Raw genomic sequence first — 17,312 nt, forward strand, 5'->3', positions numbered from 1 at the left:
TGTGCTCCAGCGTTATCCATAACTGGTAGGGTAATGCCCGTAGATTCGGGCTAGACGATTAAGATATCACATAGGATAAATATGTCTTTTTGATAGAAGATTATTTAGATAAATAATATTAACCAAAGTTATAATATATGTGATATTGATTATGTGCATATAAAGAACTCTAAAATTCGACTTCGTATGAAGAAGTCATGCTTCTTCAAAGTTTTGCAATTAAACCGACACAGCTCGAAGTATCGTAAAAAGTGAATTTTAGATAGGTTGCTTATTAGCCTAAGCAATATAAACGGAAGTTGTAGTAGTCATAAAACTGAGAGAGTTCATATAGAGAACATTCAAATATGACTTCATGAGAGGAAGTTATGATTTTTCGAAGTTTCAGCATAATAGTGCGGACACAGAAATCGAAATTCAAATCGGTTGGTTGTTAGCCAAAACAATCTAAATGAGAATTGAATATCTCGTGAATATGAACCCGTCGATATAAAGACAGTCAAGAACAGAGTTCATATGAAAAAATTATGAATTTCACACAGACTTTAACAGTCTAAACTGGTCTAAATATGAATTTTAGTTAGATTGAGAGTTAGCTATTGAGACCTTAATAAAAGTTGTAGAGATCGTTGAGAGGAATTCTGGATATAAAGAACGTTGAAAATAGAGATCGTATGTGAAAGGTATGGTCATCCAAAGATTTGCGAGAAATACACTACGTTGATCACGTGGCAGCACCGGAGTGCGCCAGGTGACATGGTCGGCGACCAGACTCTCTCTCGAGACAAGGTGACATGACAACACGAGAATAAGACACGTGGCACCACGAAAAGAGGACACATGGCTGCTTCTAGAAGGAGATGATGTGAAGCAATGAGGTGGCGACACGTGACAAGTAACCAGAGGAACCACGACATCAGGAGGGCGCGACGCGCCTGGAAGGAATCCAATATATAGAGATACATTCTTCCTCATTTTCTCACACCGTCAACTCCCTTTCTCTCAGAGCCGATTCCTTCTAAAAAATCCGACTTCTTGGATTTTAGAAGTTTTTAGTGAGACTATGGATCATCGGAGGGTCCAATAAGTAGAAACTTTCGGGTTGGGATTCTGTCTGCGTAGTTTCCTAGTTTTTGCTAAAATCTTTGTAAGTTAAGCTAAACTCATTTTATTTCAAGTGTAACATATACTTATGTTCATAGTCATTATTATGAACCTATAAATAAGATTTATTAGTGATTCCAAGTCATTATACTTATTGATTTACTTACGGGGATAATGTATAGGCTGGATTTAGTGAGGTGTTTAAAGTGGATTTTTCAAACAGTATACTCTGTATACCAAACAGACCCTACCTGGTTATTCTTTTCTTGATAGATATTGATGTAGACATTGGAATTGTTGAGGAATTTAGATTATCATTAGTCATAAGGAATATCAAACTAAGACTTAGTAATAATCATACCTAGGTCATGTTAAGGAAAACGTCAAAGTGCTAAGGCGAAACGCTGCTCAAATTCTGAGACGTCCACTTTTGCTTAGATGCCTTATGTGTTTATTATCTGGGTTCCAGATAATTGTGCTAAATGAAATAATGATTTTTACTCGCAGTAAATTATATATGTATTTTATTATACTTATATTGTATCGAGTAAAAAAGGTGGAGGAAGAAAAGAGATAATATAATGGTGAGAGACCATGCCAGAGATAGAATAGTGGTGAGAGACCATACCAGAGAAAATATAATGGTGAGATACCATGCGCAACTGAGAGCAGTCATCTAGAAGAGTATTGATGATAACCACAGACTCTTCTAAACAGTCAAATGTAACACTAGCAGACTCGCAATCTGTAGGTGTTAATGAATCATAATATCCAGGAGTATGGATTGTGTGTTAATTCGAGTACTCTATCCCCCTAATGGTTGCCTTACTGACATGTATTGCTAAGTAATCCCTAAGGCAATGTTGTCTACTCTGTGACAACCGTCACTTTCTGGTCAAGTCAAAGTCAAAGAAAGTCAACAAGTCAAACCGGCCAACTCAATTAACCCTTGTATATTAGGGTTTACATTATGTTTACTATTGTACAACACACCATCCTAATACAAAGTATCACTTAGAGTTTTCACGTGTTCAGAAAATCTAAACCCTAATCAGGGTAAGTGATGGAACTACTCGATAAAACATTAATACATACCTTACGGGAGCGTATAACACTCATAACAAGGCAAAACGGGGTTTACAAACCTTGTGTTTCGAAGTTAAACACTCGCAAATGTCACAAACAAAGTCTCTCTCAATCTCTCTCGCTATATCTCTCTCTCTCTCCCAAATCTATCTCAAAATCTCTTTCAACTTCATATAATCACTCGGGGCATCCCGACCCTTAATTTAGTCAAAACAACTCGAAGCGGGAAGATTCCTCGAAAACCAGCCATATAGAACCGAAACTAGCCTTAAAGGGGCGAAACCTCCTAGGAACCGAACCTCCCTATAAGGACCGAAACCTCCTAGGAACCGAACCTCCCTATAAGGACCGAAACATCCTAGGAACTGAAACTAACCTTAGGGACCGAACCTGCCAAGAACCGAACTCCCCTTTGAGGACCGAACTCACTTTCGGTTCGGGTCAAGTCCCTTCGGACCAAAGCCCCTCCTACTTTCGGTCCATTTCACTTTCGGTCCATTTCGCTTCCCATGTGCCTTCGGTTCCCACTCGATCAGTTTCGCGTGCAAGCCTTTAGGACCGAACCTACCTTCGGTTCTAAGCTCCAAGGACCGAACCCTCACCTCAGACCTCGCATGTTCGCCTCTTGATCCCGGTTTTCGAGTACTTTCGCGTTTTAAGCTCGTTTTTCATAATTTTAACATGGGATTTTCACCCAAACTCATATTTTGGCATATAAGACCCTATATATTCACATTTTAATCACATTTTGGGGAAAATCTTAATCTAGGAATAATATCTATTGTGTAAGATATTGTGTTGGAGTGTTGACTTTTCATTGAGTATGACAAAAGCTATCCCCCATACCCACTTATGACAACCTCCAGTCACTATTCCTCCCTACCTAGTCAACTATTTGTCCTCTCACACTCCCCTCCAGCAAGATATCTTGATCAAAAGTTAGAAAAACCCTCATCTCTCCTTCCACTTTACTCACTCTCTCACCAAAAAGCAAACACCTCTCTCTCTCACTTTCCTTCTCTAGAACTCGAGATTTCAAGGCTGTTCTTGAGCATCCTCCTCCATTCTTGGTAAGTATATTCATCCTACACTTGAATAATCTACACTCACTTCACTCAAATCATGAATCTCTTATACAAATATCGTCATATTTGTGCCTAGGATCTTCAAATGTTCAAGCACCTCCCAAGTGTTCTTGACTTGAAAACCTCTCTTCTTCCACATTCATCTCAGAAAATCACTCAAGGTGAGTTCATACCCCTACATTTTCATGTTTTCTTCAAGTTTTAGGGGGGAATACAAGTTAAATCACCTTAACACAACTCAAACTCATACTTCAGCTTTTCATAGAAAAGTTGAGTCCTATTCACGGACTGTTTTGACCATCTTAAACTTAATATCTTTCAAAACTGTTTAATATGCATGTAGTTCAGGTTTATACCTTTCTAATGGCTACTTGCACATCTCCATACGATTTTTCTACAATTTATGGTGATTTTTACAAAACTGCCTACCATTTCAGAAATGAATCCGGGCCAGTTTGTGAATATGAACATTTTCACACAAGTTAGAGACTTCTAAAAATTATAATAAAAATTATGAATAAACTAGACACATTTTCTAAACTCTCAGAGTTTACGGATTCAGTTTTCAACTTCGTATGATTTTTCTGTGACTTTTCTAATACAGTGTAGGAAAGTTAAAAACAAGTTACTTAGCTTACAATATTAACAACACTTTGTAACATGTTGAGCAAAGTGTATAACCATAAACTTCTAAATGTTGAATGTATTTTCGTGTTAGTTTAACATCATAAACAGAATTAGACATTCATGATAAAGGTTTTCGTACACTTCAAATAAGTACAATAACTATAATAGGTATAGTTTATGGATGTCACATCACGAATTTATTACTCAAAGGGAGATTTCACTTCCACCACGGAAAAGGTTTTACATTCAAACCACACGTAAACTCGTTAACGTAAGTTGTGAGACAATTCTTCAATTGTACTCTTAGAGCACGGGTTAAAATTCCTGCAAGTTATAACCAGAGTCTCTTGTAGGGAGAGCGTGATAATTGTGTATAGATCTATATTGGGATTGACACCCCACACCTTGCTGCTAGCTACAGCAGGACCTGCAGGTCTACGGGTGACAAAAGTCATAGGATCTTGACGTCTGAAAAACGTTGTAGCAGGTTCATTCTAATTATAGTATGTTTATAACGACTCATATAGGGAGTTAACAACATTTCAAGTTTACGGGAAAATTCTACTTTAAAAAGGGGTTTTATCTATCTAAAACTACATACATCGTTATAAGTACGAAATACACACATACTCTGGGTCTTGGGATTTAAGACTACACGACTTTTTATAAGGAAAATATTGGATTTTTCTTGGGTACACATTACAATTAACACGTTATAGGTACAAAATACGCACATACTCTCGGTCTTGGGATTTAAGACTACACGACTTTTTATAAGGAAAACATTGGATTTTTCGTGAAGTATACGTTACATTTACAAACATACGATACTTAAACGTTCTTGTTTTTTTTGAAATATCCCCAAAAGTCCTAGTAAGTTTCCTTGTTGCTCCTGCTGTTCGGTTGTCACACTCCTCATGCTCCTTCGTCATTCCTCTCAGTTGGAAAGTCTCTCTTGAAGTATCCCGTTTCACCGCATAGGTGGCATACTAGACTTACACTGGTATTGGTGATTGAAGCAATGAGCTGGGCCTGAGTCCTGCAGAAGCGGGCAGTATGCCCGTTCCTGTCGCAGTTTTTACAGTGCAATACCCGACAAACCCCTTTGTGATGGTAGTTACACTTGCTACACTTTGGAAGTGTTCCCATATATCGTCTGACCGGTGCTTGAGTGACAGACGGTGTGGCTAATGTCGAGGCATGTGTCGTGACTGTTGTTGTAATTGCAGGGGCAACCACGGATTGTTGTCTTTTAGCGCGTTTTTAAGATAGGTTGCGGTTCTTTTTGTCCCAAAACTCTCGTTTCTTGCTCTTAGGTTTGTGGCCTGAGGCGCCTTCATTGGTAGACACCCGCTGGTGTTCTTGATTTTTACTGCGGTTAGTATTGCCGACACCGCCTTCGTCTCCGTTGGCGTTGTTAGCATTGATTTGTGTCATGACGGCTGTCACGGCTGCCGTGACTGCAACTTGAAAAGTAGCAGAGTCTATCTGCAGGGTTGGTGCCTTGCTTGTTAGATGGTTACTTCCTTGTGAAGACATAATCCTGTCGTATGGCGAGAAACGATCTCATGAGTAATGATGGTCATTATTAGTGATATTCTTACAATATATATATATATATATATATATATATATATATATATATATTTCGTCCTTTGCTGTGCTATTCTTAATGTTTCTGCTAAACATTTTTGAGATGGAGTTATGGTAGTGGATAGGAGTAGGTTTGTACGGGCGTTAAGTTTTACTCATCCTAGGATTATCTTTGCCCAAACACACTTAGCTGAGGAGTTCTGATGGGATCAGGTGCATTAGTGCTGGTATGATCGCACCCTATATGCACATGCAAAAGGCACCTTTCAACCATGACGTTTTAAAAGGTGGGATGAAAATGAGTCTTGAATAAGGGTTTATACATTGTGAGTTATTTATCCAAGTTTATCTTAGTTCTAAGTGTATCGCGTTCCGATTTTTCATGGTGTTCTGAAATCAATTCATAATGAGAGTCTATATATACTAAACTTATGAATTTTTAGTAGTACTGTTCCCAATGAAATAATACGCATGCCTATTTCATTCGTATGATTCTAGTATATTTAGTTTTTAGAGAAATTTCTTGTTGTGCCTGATGCAGGTCTACACCACATCATTGCAAGGGAAAGTTTTGGACTGCAAATAAATCCCTCGACTAGTGTAATCACTAAATCGCAGGGTCAAGCCTACACATGGAGGAGAGTACCATCAACGCATACTCATAATCAAATTTACAAGGTCTTGTGAGTAATATAACCATAAACTTCTAAATGTTGAATGTATTTTCGTGTTAGTTTAACATCATAAACAGAATTAGACACCCATGATAAAAGTTTTCGTACACTTCAAATAAGTACAATAACTATAATAGGTATAGTTTATGGATGTCACATCACAAATTTATTACTCAAAGGGAGATTTCACTTCCACCACGGAAAAGGTTTTACATTCAAACCACACGTAAACTCGTTAAAGTAAGTTGTGAGACAATTCTTCAATTGTACTCTTAGAGTACGGGTTAAAATTCCTGCAAGTTATAACCAGAGTCTCTTGTAGGGAGAGCGTGATAATTGTGTATAGATCTATATTGGGATTGACACCCCACACCTTGCTGCTAGCTACAGCAGGACCTACAGGTTTACGGGTGACAAAAGTCATAGGATCTTGACGTCTGAAAAACGTTGTAGCAGGTTCATTCTAATTATAGTATGGTTATAACGACTCACATAGGGAGTTAACAACATTTCAAGTTTACGGGAAAATTCTACTTTAAAAAGGGGTTTTATCTATCTAAAACTGTATACATCGTTATAAGTATGAAATACACACATACTCTGGGTCTTGGGATTTAAGACTACACGACTTTTGATAAGGAAAATATTGGATTTTTCTTGGGTACACATTACAATTACAAACACGTTATAAGTACAAAATACGCACATACTCTCGGTCTTGGGATTTAAGACTACACGACTTTTTATAAGGAAAACATTGGATTTTTCGTGAAGTATACATTACATTTACAAACAAAGGTTTTCAAACTCTACATCCAAAAACTTATGAACTCACCAACTTAATTGTTGACACTTTTTTTGAAATTACTTGTATTCTCAGGAGATCAGTGAAACATGAAATCAACAGCTTTTGAGGATGGGACGTTGAATCGTCAAACATTTCATTTTTGTCATCATAGTGTAATTGATTTTGAAACATGTAAACTCATACTATGGTGTAATTTTTTTCAGTTATATTTATGATGGTTGCATTTACTTTGAGCACTATTATACTCGTTGTTGTGATACTATACATGAAGTCTGCCACCCCCGGACGTTTCCGCCATCCTTGGTTTGGGGGTGTGACATACTCGTTGTTACAAAGATCCTATAGGATATGTCCCTTGAGATTATCATTTAGGATCAAAGAGTGAGAATAATGGGAATGAATTATCGAGATTAATCTATCTGATGTGTTATATATACTTCAAACAATATAACAATAATATTGTGGGTTGGAAACCCTATGTGCTCACCTGACTCCCATTCCCGACCCACTCAGTTTCTTTATATCACAAGTAACAGTACGAAGGTACAATCCACTAAGAGATTCAAGGAGTATAGGCCATTAGTGCAATGAGTTATTGTAATGCCTGTAATGACCATGTTTATGCTTATGTTTCTTTTATCAATTATGACATCCTAAATTTTAATAATTAATGAAAAAAATTTCTTCGAAAATACTTTTATGTGACAGATACCACATTTATAAATAAAATTTTGTTTCAAAATAAGCATAAATAAAAAGGTCTTTTCAGGCCGTGAAAAATGGGGATATCACATGTAGTCATAAAGGTTATTTCCATGTATGATTAGGCGAGTGGGAAAAAACTATGTAGTCAAATTTTATTTTTTCCTTCTCATAACTAGGAAACGATATCTATGGGCCCCTCGATGATTTGGTGTTGGCATCTGAAGTGCTTGGCTGAGCCCCGACTAAATTGATGTGTTTGATTTAGTTATCAAATGTAATGTCAGAAATTGTTAACCGGGAAAAATAATGTTGAACAGTGAGATTAACTCATGTTCATAGATATCTAGAATAAAGGAATAAAATGATCACTTGTCTTAAGGATTTAAATTTGATCCTTAATTAGAGTTTGGCAGTTGCATAAGATGACTACTCTCTGTTGATTATTTGAGAAATATTTTGATCGTAAAAAATTGACGGCTTGTACAAGTGGGAGACTGTTGGAAATGGTGTCCAAGGTCATTAATTGTTTTGGTAATATTTTTAATAATAGCAGAGTTTTTTTGGATTGGCCTCATTGACCCAAATATCATAAGTAAAAGGAGATAAATAATATGTTAATTTATTAAGGAATTAATATACTAATTATAAATTATTTTGGTAAATTAATTAAAAGGATTTAATTAATTAAAGAGTTGAATGTTAATTAGCCAACTGGGATTAATTGGAATATTCTAGAAACCCTATCTTCATAGGCAATGGATGGTTTTGCAAGTCCCTTTGATACGGATATGGCAAGTTTGAAATAAGGAAATGATTAGGATAAAACCCTAAAGTTCGTATCCTCCTAGAACTCTCCTTGCCACACTATAAATTAGGCGTAACCTTACGCGTTGCTCAAGAACGCATTTATGTGGTTAAAATAATTATGAGTAAAAAATAAAAATATGTTGAAATTTACGTTTTTAGTCATGTTTTGGGCATTAAACGAATTATCAAATAATATAAAAATCCATCAACTAATATTTTGATACTATCTAATATAGTCCATACCTTATAAACTTTGCTTTTACTTTTATAATATCCAATATATATTATAAGTTTTTGTATGACATTAATATAACTGAAATACTCTTTAATATTTGTTTTATACCTTTCTTATTTCCGATAATATTTTTAGGATAAAATAAGAAATAAGTTGTTTTGAACGAACTATTAATAAACAATATTGAACTAATAAACTTTGTTTACACTATTTATATTACACTAAAACATCCAAGGTTTCATATATGAACTTTCAAATATTAAACATTGAAATTAAGAATGAAGTCATACAAAATATATCATTATACATAAATGTCGTCAAGAGTTTTAAAATAAGTTGATTAGTAAACATGATATTTAATTTTCAAATACATATTTTGCAAGGCATACATTTGACTTTATGTTGGTGCGCCGAGAATCCTCTTCTTTAATTTGTACCTAAAAAACTAAGGTGAACAGAAATATAAAATAGATATTAATAAACATTAATATAAATAATTAAAAAGGGTATGTGGATCTCCTACCACCGGTTAAAGTCGACATACCTCTCTAGTGGTATCGATTCCAATATGTAAAATTGAAGTAGTTATTCTATGTACACCTTATTTTCCAATTACATGCACTCTAGATAACAAAGATAAAAAAAAGTGATAAACAAATATGAGTAACCAAATATAAAAATATTATCTTTATGTAGGAAAAATATTTTAGTTAACTAACAAATTAAATAATATCAGTTTAAGATTGAAGAGTTTCAAAACATTAATATTTTTATTAATCAATCAATTAAGTAACACATGTTAAAATTATTACAATCATTATTAAAAAGTATTTGAAATATTAGATTTTAAATGAATTTTGGTTGAAGTGTTTTGACCTCTATTATAATAAATATATAGATTATAACTGATATATAGATATAGATGGAAAGTATAACATATGTATGAGTTTTAATTAGTTATCTTTTTGAAACGGTACAAAAAAACATATTTAAAATATTTAAATAAATATTTTCGACATCACCCTATATAACATACGATCAATATATTAACGATTAAACCACAATATACAACGACTGTATTACAATAATCCAAAAACGAAGAAAATATAAAAACGAATTAGTATAACAAACTTACAAATTAAAAGCTCTAATATAATATCATATCTCGAGAAGTGGTCATAAGACATCAATCCAACATAAAAACCTTTAAGTTTGTTTTCTTTGTGAAATTTGTATATGATTTATATACATGTCTTCCCAAAAGATTGACATTTTTATCGTAAACTTTTCACTAAATGCTTATTAAACATAATATAAGTTATAAAACTTTTGAGTGTTAAATCATAATTAAGAAAACTTTTGAGTTGCATTAGTTAAAAAAAGGGGTTTCAAATGAATGTGGTTTGAGGAAAAATGTTTCTATTATAAGATATACAGATAGACTGCTAAGGTTAAACCCTAAAGGCTATTATTCCCTCCATAAATTCGTCCCATTCCTCTCTCCATTCTCCTTGGACGAAAAATATAACCTTTATCCTAGGGTTAGTATTTTTCGAATAAACCCTAGTTTGTGGTTTCTTCCTTTTGCTACTTGGTGTGTGGGTTTAATTCCATTAGAGGGATTCTCATTTGGATCCTTCATCTTGCAACTAAGCTGGCACGTACAAGATCACAATGGAACAATCAAGAGGTTAGTAAATTCTACTCTTTATCGTTTTTCAAAGTGGGATGCTATAATAGTAAAATATGGATCATTAGGTTGCATGTACACGTTGGTATACTAGTTTTGATTTTTCTACCACCTATGATATGTGTACTTGATGTCAACAATCCCCTAACACAGTTAAGCTCCAATGCTCCACTCTCGCATCTAAAATCCAGATCCACATCAATATCATTGAAAAATACATCAAAACATTACCAGTACGACCATTCTTACAAAAAATATACATTGTTCGAATTATACTAAAATTACAGTTATACATGCAGAAAATAAAATATAGAATGAGACTAAATCTAACAAAAATGAAGCATGAAAATGCATCTAACAAGTATGATGTGACATCTTGGAATCAAGATGCTCTCATTGGGACAAGATGCACCCCAAGTATCTTGGTGCGCTCTTAAGTGCATGACAGGTGCCCATGCACATCTCTCAATACTGAAGATTTTAGAAGCACTTGCATGATGTCTCAAAAATGGTTGACAATTAGGGTATCAACTTCATGGGCTAATTATGGATAAGTTTGGCCCATCAAAATTAGGGTTTTCCATGCTTGCATATAGATGTGCTCATATCATTATAATTACTTTTTTGCTAATTTATGTGAGCACATTCAAGAGTGAAATAATTGTGAGAGCACATCCTTTGGAGTAGTTTGTAAGTAAGAGAGATTCTTTTGTTTTGAAAGCTTAAATGAGGTGTAACCTTGTGAGTTATTGTAATTGTTCTTCAAAGTTAAGAAAATCGTATATCTCTCGTTCTCATGTGGACGTAGGTCATTTTGACTAAACCACATTAAATACCTTATTCAGTTTTCAGAAGTTTTATTCCACAAGTTTTAGCAAAGTTCGTTTATCATTTGTTTGTAGTGCTTAACTTGTTTTGTTGAGTTACCCAACATTTGACTCATCACTAACCAACTTCATTAATGAAATAACAAAGAATATGTTAAAGTTAGGTTTATTTTGAAAAAACCAGGTCTAAAACATGAAAAAGACAAAATGTAAGGTTTTTTATGGAATTAATCCAACTTACATGTTGGTAACCGGTTTCAAGAATGAAATAATAAGAAATGTATAAAAGTTGGGTTTATTTTGTAAATAAAAGTTTTAGGTCTAAAACGAAAATAATATAAAATATATAGCCTTTTACTGAATAAACCTTTTTCCACATCTTTTGAGGGTTTTCTGTAAGGCTCCTCATTAAAGGGAGATACACAAAGTGTTGTGGTGCTATCGGATTTGTAGATGAGGAAGATGATGTAACGCCCCGATTCTCGAGTATCAATTTATGGTGATAAATTCTCATGAATTCAAGGTCTACTCGATGAGTTGGTTGCCTGACTCGTCGAGTAGCAGCGGGTTAGGCCGCGCACTTAAGTGACCTACTCGCCGAGTCCAAGAATGGACTCGACGAGTAGGAGCTGGAGGATGAAACCCTAAATTCCGGGGTTTTGCACCCTATTAAAGGATCATTTGCCCCTTAGCCTCCCTTTGCAGCCTCTAGAGAGTTCAGCAAAACCCTAATACGTGTGTGTGTGCTCCATTTGTGTGTTTCAAGTCTTGGAAAAAGATTCTTAGAGAAAGGAACTTGAAGATCAAGTAGCTAGCAGCAAGGAGCTTGTGTGGACCTGAAATCTACCTTAGATAGCACCATTTGAAGGTATCAAGTCGTTACCTTGACCTTCTTTCCTTCTAGATCTCTTTTGGGTTGAAGATTAGGGCTTTTCATCATGTTATGAAGCTATTCTTGGGTATGAGCTAAGATCCGAAGTTGCAACTTCAGATCTGAACTCTCCTTGGTCTTTAGGTCCATAAAGCTTACAGCTTTAGCAAGTATGAACCCTTCCTTTTGAGTTAAACTCCATTTTAAGTTTAGATTTGGCATTATGAGTCATTAGAGCCTTGCATGCACGTAAAGTTTGCAACTTTACGTGATAAACATGCATTAGGAAGCTGGATCTACAATTTGGAGCCTTAGCATGGCTTAAAATCGTCTGTATGAATAAAGGACTAAAGAGACTCGGCGAGTTGTATGAACGACTCGGCGAGTCTGATGAAGATTGTCGTAGACTCGGCGAGTTGAATGAACGACTCGGCGAGGCCGATGAAGGTTGTTATGGGCTCGGCGAGTCATTCGAGTGAGTTGGCGAGGGTTTTCCCAACCTTTGGACACGTATGAACGCGACGAGTTATAAACGGAAAACTCGGCGAGTTGGCCAAGCAGTTACGACCACTGACACTAGGAACTCGACGAGTCACACGAGTGACTCGGCGGGTTGGCAAGTTATGCAAGGAACTCGGCGAGTAGCTAAGGGTACTCGACGAGTTAAGGTCAACATGGACTGTTGACCTTGACAGTTGACTTTGACTTTGACCAAGGGATTGACCAGTTGACTTCTGAGGGTATTTTGATAAATTGGATATTTATAGCAAAGGATATTGGTGAATATAGGTGTTGGAGTTAGAGCTACATTTGGAGGAGTTTGACACCACCTTCCGAGCTACTTACGAGGTGAGTTATCCTCACTATATCAACAAGGTCTACGACACCAAGGCCGACCCTTTATCGGATATGTATTCGGGTATTGTATGATATGTTTATTGATCTGTTAGATCTGCGTCCTAGTAGTTAGGACGATATTATGTTTAGTGACCTGGTTTAGGTCGGTATCCTGGTATATAGGATGATGATATGTTAGTGACCTGGTTTAGGTCGGTATCCTGGTATATAGGATGATGCTATGTTAGTGACCGGTTAGGTCGGTATCCTGGTATATAGGATGATGCTATGTTAGTGACCGGTTAGGTCGGTATCCTGGTTATAGGATGTTGCTATGCTACATGATCTGTTAGATCGGTTTGTTTGTCTATAGACTGTTATGTGATTATCTGTTATATGTGCGCATGGTTGTTTTGATTGGGGGGTTGGGTTGAGGCGGGTCCTGCTTTGTGTTGTAGGCCAACATACCCAGGGCGGACCGGATAGACTGCAGGCCCGGGAGGGCACATAGTCAGGCCGAAGGCCCGACGAGCGGTCCGGATAGGCTGAAGGCCCCGAGAGGGCGGTCCAGATGTGCCGAGGCTCGGAGAGTGGGCCAGATAGACTGAAGGCCCGGTGCGGGCGAACCAGTCATACTGTAGACTCAGAGAGTGGACCAGGTAGACTGAAGGCCCGGTGCGGGCGGACCAGTCACACTGTAGACTCGATATGCATGGTTGTTCTGTATTTGTTGATATGATATGATTATGGTTATATGAGGTTGGTATTTTGGGGGTAACTCGCTAAGCCTTCGAGCTTACATTTATCGATTATTGTTTCAGGTACGGCGGATGACCGCGGGAAGGCGAATGCGTGACCGTACACTTCCTCATATTTTGATTTGGGTTTCTGGGATACTCTGATATGAAACTATTTTGAAAACAGATTTGTAATAACTAATGGTTTTGAATGATTTAAAAAGTTTTAAATTGGCTTGATTTTTATGGGTGTTACAGATGATGTGGGGTTGATGTATGATGATCCTTCAACATATCCCTCACACATTAGATATACATGTGTTTTTTTGACATATCTTTTCATCTTCATTATTTTATCGCTCTAAAACAACATACTTCCGTCAATATCTCACTATCACTAAATTTAAATACCTTGTTTTTACGGCTTTACCGTTCGATTGTTCTTTTTGTGCTCATGATGTAAATACCCTAAATGACTACAACCATTAACCCTTAAAGTTAAAAAAGACAAAAAGACTAGAATGAAACCGAACTTTATTAATCAATATTATAATATTATTTTTCAAACATGTTAAGTACTTGTCATTTCAAGTTCATCATTTCAAGTAAAAGAATACAAAGACCAAAATAAAACTAAACTTTATTAATTAATGATTTATGTCATTTTTGGTCGCTTAACTTTTGGTTTTGTACTAATTTGGTCACTTAACTCTTTTTTAGTTTTAAAAGGTCATCAAACTTTTGACTTTGTGCTCATTTATTAATCAATATTTCAATATTATCTTTCAAACGTGTTAAGTACTCCGTCATTTCAAGTTATGTTTTATTTGAAATTGACATTTTCTGAAAACAAATGACAAAATTGCTATAACTTTATGAATATACCTAAAAATTGTCAAAAGCTACATTTCAAAGGACTAGAAGGTGAAGTTCTGCCAAGCTCCAAGGGTCAAATGTGGTTTAACCTATAATGACACTATTTGGGCCCTTTGTATCATTTATAAATGGAGTTAGGGTTTTACATCCCTTCCAGCCGTCTACATTCTCAATACGCAGCAGCCGAAGAAGCTCTCACATCACCGACTAAATCCCGATCCAGGTTATCTTCAAGTTTCTCTTAATTGCTAATCCAGTTTTCTAGCTGAAATTCTTCTTCGTAATTTTCGATCTTCAAGTTTAACTTTAAGGTTTTGCTAGCCTCTCGTAGCTGCAATGTTCGTTGTAAATAAACATATAACCTTCCGATTGAAAAATCATTAAATAGATAGACGAAAAGAGAACTAGAGAGGTTGATTTGGGTTCCAACACCTTAAATTTGCTGTGCGATAATATCCGTTTGAAATTTTAAATGGTAGAGACAAATGGAACTTGAAGATATGGTTTTGGAACACATAGTTGCTTGCTTTTTTCACTTTCATATGTTCTTTTTGTTAGGGATACGATTGTGATAATAACTTTGCTGGACATTGTTTATGTAATACGATTTCTATGTTTCATCACTTTTACAGCCTCTTTTTTGTAAGCGATGTTCGTCAAGAGCCTACATGATTTACACAATATACTTGATTATAATCAATAGTGTTACTAAAGCAAGGGTTTTAAGAATACAGAATCCAAAGTTTTTAGCTTAGGAGAACAGAAAATTCATCAAGTGGTATAAATTGATATATGCAATCAAAGAAACTATTAACATAAAGGAGATGATGAAACATTCAAGAACTTTTTCTTAAACTTAACTTTTTATGTGGTTTCACCTTCATAAATCTAAACCCATTGAACTTTTTTCTGTAAATTCAGTTGCTGTTTGCCAAGATGCAGAATGAGGAGGGACAAAACATGGATCTCTACATCCCAAGAAAGTGGTATGTTCTCTACAGAACCCTTTCTAAATCTTTCTCAAAATCTTTCTCTAAAAATGTAAATGATTCACCACATTTTTCTTCTTCTTGCAGTTCTGCTACTAATAGGTTGATCACTTCAAAGGATCATGCTTCTGTTCAGATCAATGTTGGTCATTTGGATGAGTCTGGTCGCTACACTGGCCAGTTTTCCACTTTTGCCCTCTGTGGTTTTGTCCGAGCCCAGGTAGGTTTTGTCAGTTTTCCACTTTTGCCCTCCAGTGATGGATTGTACTAATGTGTTTGTGGGATATTGATATTTTGCAGGGAGATGCTGATAGTGCCCTTGACAGGTTGTGGCAGAAGAAGAAAGTTGAAGCTAAGCAATAGTTTCTTTCATGGTGACAAAATGGCAATTTTCATTTTCATGTCTTACATTTCAGTTGTTAGAAGCATGAAGGATTATATTACATGAAGTTTGTAGTTTAACTTTGATTTCAATTGGGTTATGACTTATTACATTGAGTCAGAATTTTTATTTTTGTGTGTGAAGTTTGAATTGCTATTATAAGTTTTGCTCTTATTATTTTTCTCACCAAATTCACAACCAATTCTTTCTCAATTCTTATAATTTTATAAATCTAATAATGAATAACTATTAGGTGATTCCTTTGATATTATAATGTTAATATTTATAATACATAATTCTTTTCTCAAAACAAATTGATACTTGTGATAATCATTGACCACATTCTAACCGAACACAAATTTGGCAACTTGATTCGTTTGCAAGTTGCGAATACATTTAAAGTGGTCACATCTATTTAAGGTGCTATTTTCAATCGGTTTTCAAACACTCTCAATCTCTCTACATAATGGTGGCCATTTCTCATTTCGAAATTACCAACAAAAGTGTACGTGTTTAAGACTTAATTTCGAAATCTTGACATAATCTCTATTTAAACCAAAGTAAATTCTTTTAAGTCAATCTTGTGTACACATATATAATGATATGATCAGAAATTTTAATATTTTGCAACCATGCTTGGTATTTTAAAACTCATTTCTTGAGAAATTTTATTGTAATGTAAGATATATCATGTCATAAAGTTTTCCAAAACATAATTATATTTTAAAAATATGTAGCTAGAAACTATGTTTATTGATTTTTTCTGATATTTTATAGATTATTATCAAAATAGACATGAATAAATAATGATTTTGAAACGAATCGGGTTATAAGTTTGTCCAAAACATGCTAAATAAGCTTCTAAATGTATTTAGAAACTATGTATTTTGAAACCATGTATTTCGGAACCCATATAAGAAGTTGGGTGAATAAGAAAGGTTGTATTCTGAAACCATGTATTTTAAAACAATGATATACTTCGAACTCCTTTGCATATGTACTTTTAGGGTATGCTTAAGATTCTACAAATGAGTAATGATGAATGAGAGGTTGTCCATGTTTAAGTTGTCATCAAACCAAAAGAAAACATGACTTGCACATAAAGATTATGAAAAAGACATGCAACATCTTAAGCATTCCTATTAGTCAAAGAATGATGAGATGCATATTGCTTATGGTGTCAGCTACACATTCATATGAGTTGCCTTCGAACCAAAATGTTGGTTCTTATAACTTCTTCAGTAGATAGGTAAGACATGACATAATCAAGAGTTAAATAGAATCTAACATGTTACTGATCAAATTGACTCCATATTTGTATTTTGTTCCAAAGATTTATCATTCCAAGAATCTAGAATGTGCATCTACTTCTTCTTGGT

The 17,312-nt window shown here is 35.2% G+C and overlaps 1 protein-coding gene across 1 annotated transcript; it reads left to right on the forward strand.

Moving 5' to 3' along the window:
* Positions 1–14,690: 14,690 nt before the first annotated feature.
* Positions 14,691–16,076, forward strand: LOC145141023 (small ribosomal subunit protein eS21y). Its single transcript, XM_079074381.1, has 4 exons — positions 14,691–14,785; positions 15,484–15,548; positions 15,639–15,771; positions 15,852–16,076. The coding sequence occupies exons 2-4, from the start codon at positions 15,499–15,501 to the stop codon at positions 15,912–15,914; spliced, it is 246 nt and encodes an 81-aa protein (XP_078930507.1). The 5' UTR covers positions 14,691–14,785; positions 15,484–15,498; the 3' UTR covers positions 15,915–16,076.
* The last annotated feature ends 1,236 nt before the right edge of the window (positions 16,077–17,312 follow it).

The sequence above is a fragment of the Lactuca virosa genome, chromosome 9 (assembly GCF_052849685.1).
Source record: "Lactuca virosa cultivar CGN04683 chromosome 9, Lactuca_virosa_CGN04683_v6, whole genome shotgun sequence".
NCBI classification, from domain to species: Eukaryota; Viridiplantae; Streptophyta; class Magnoliopsida; order Asterales; family Asteraceae; genus Lactuca; species Lactuca virosa.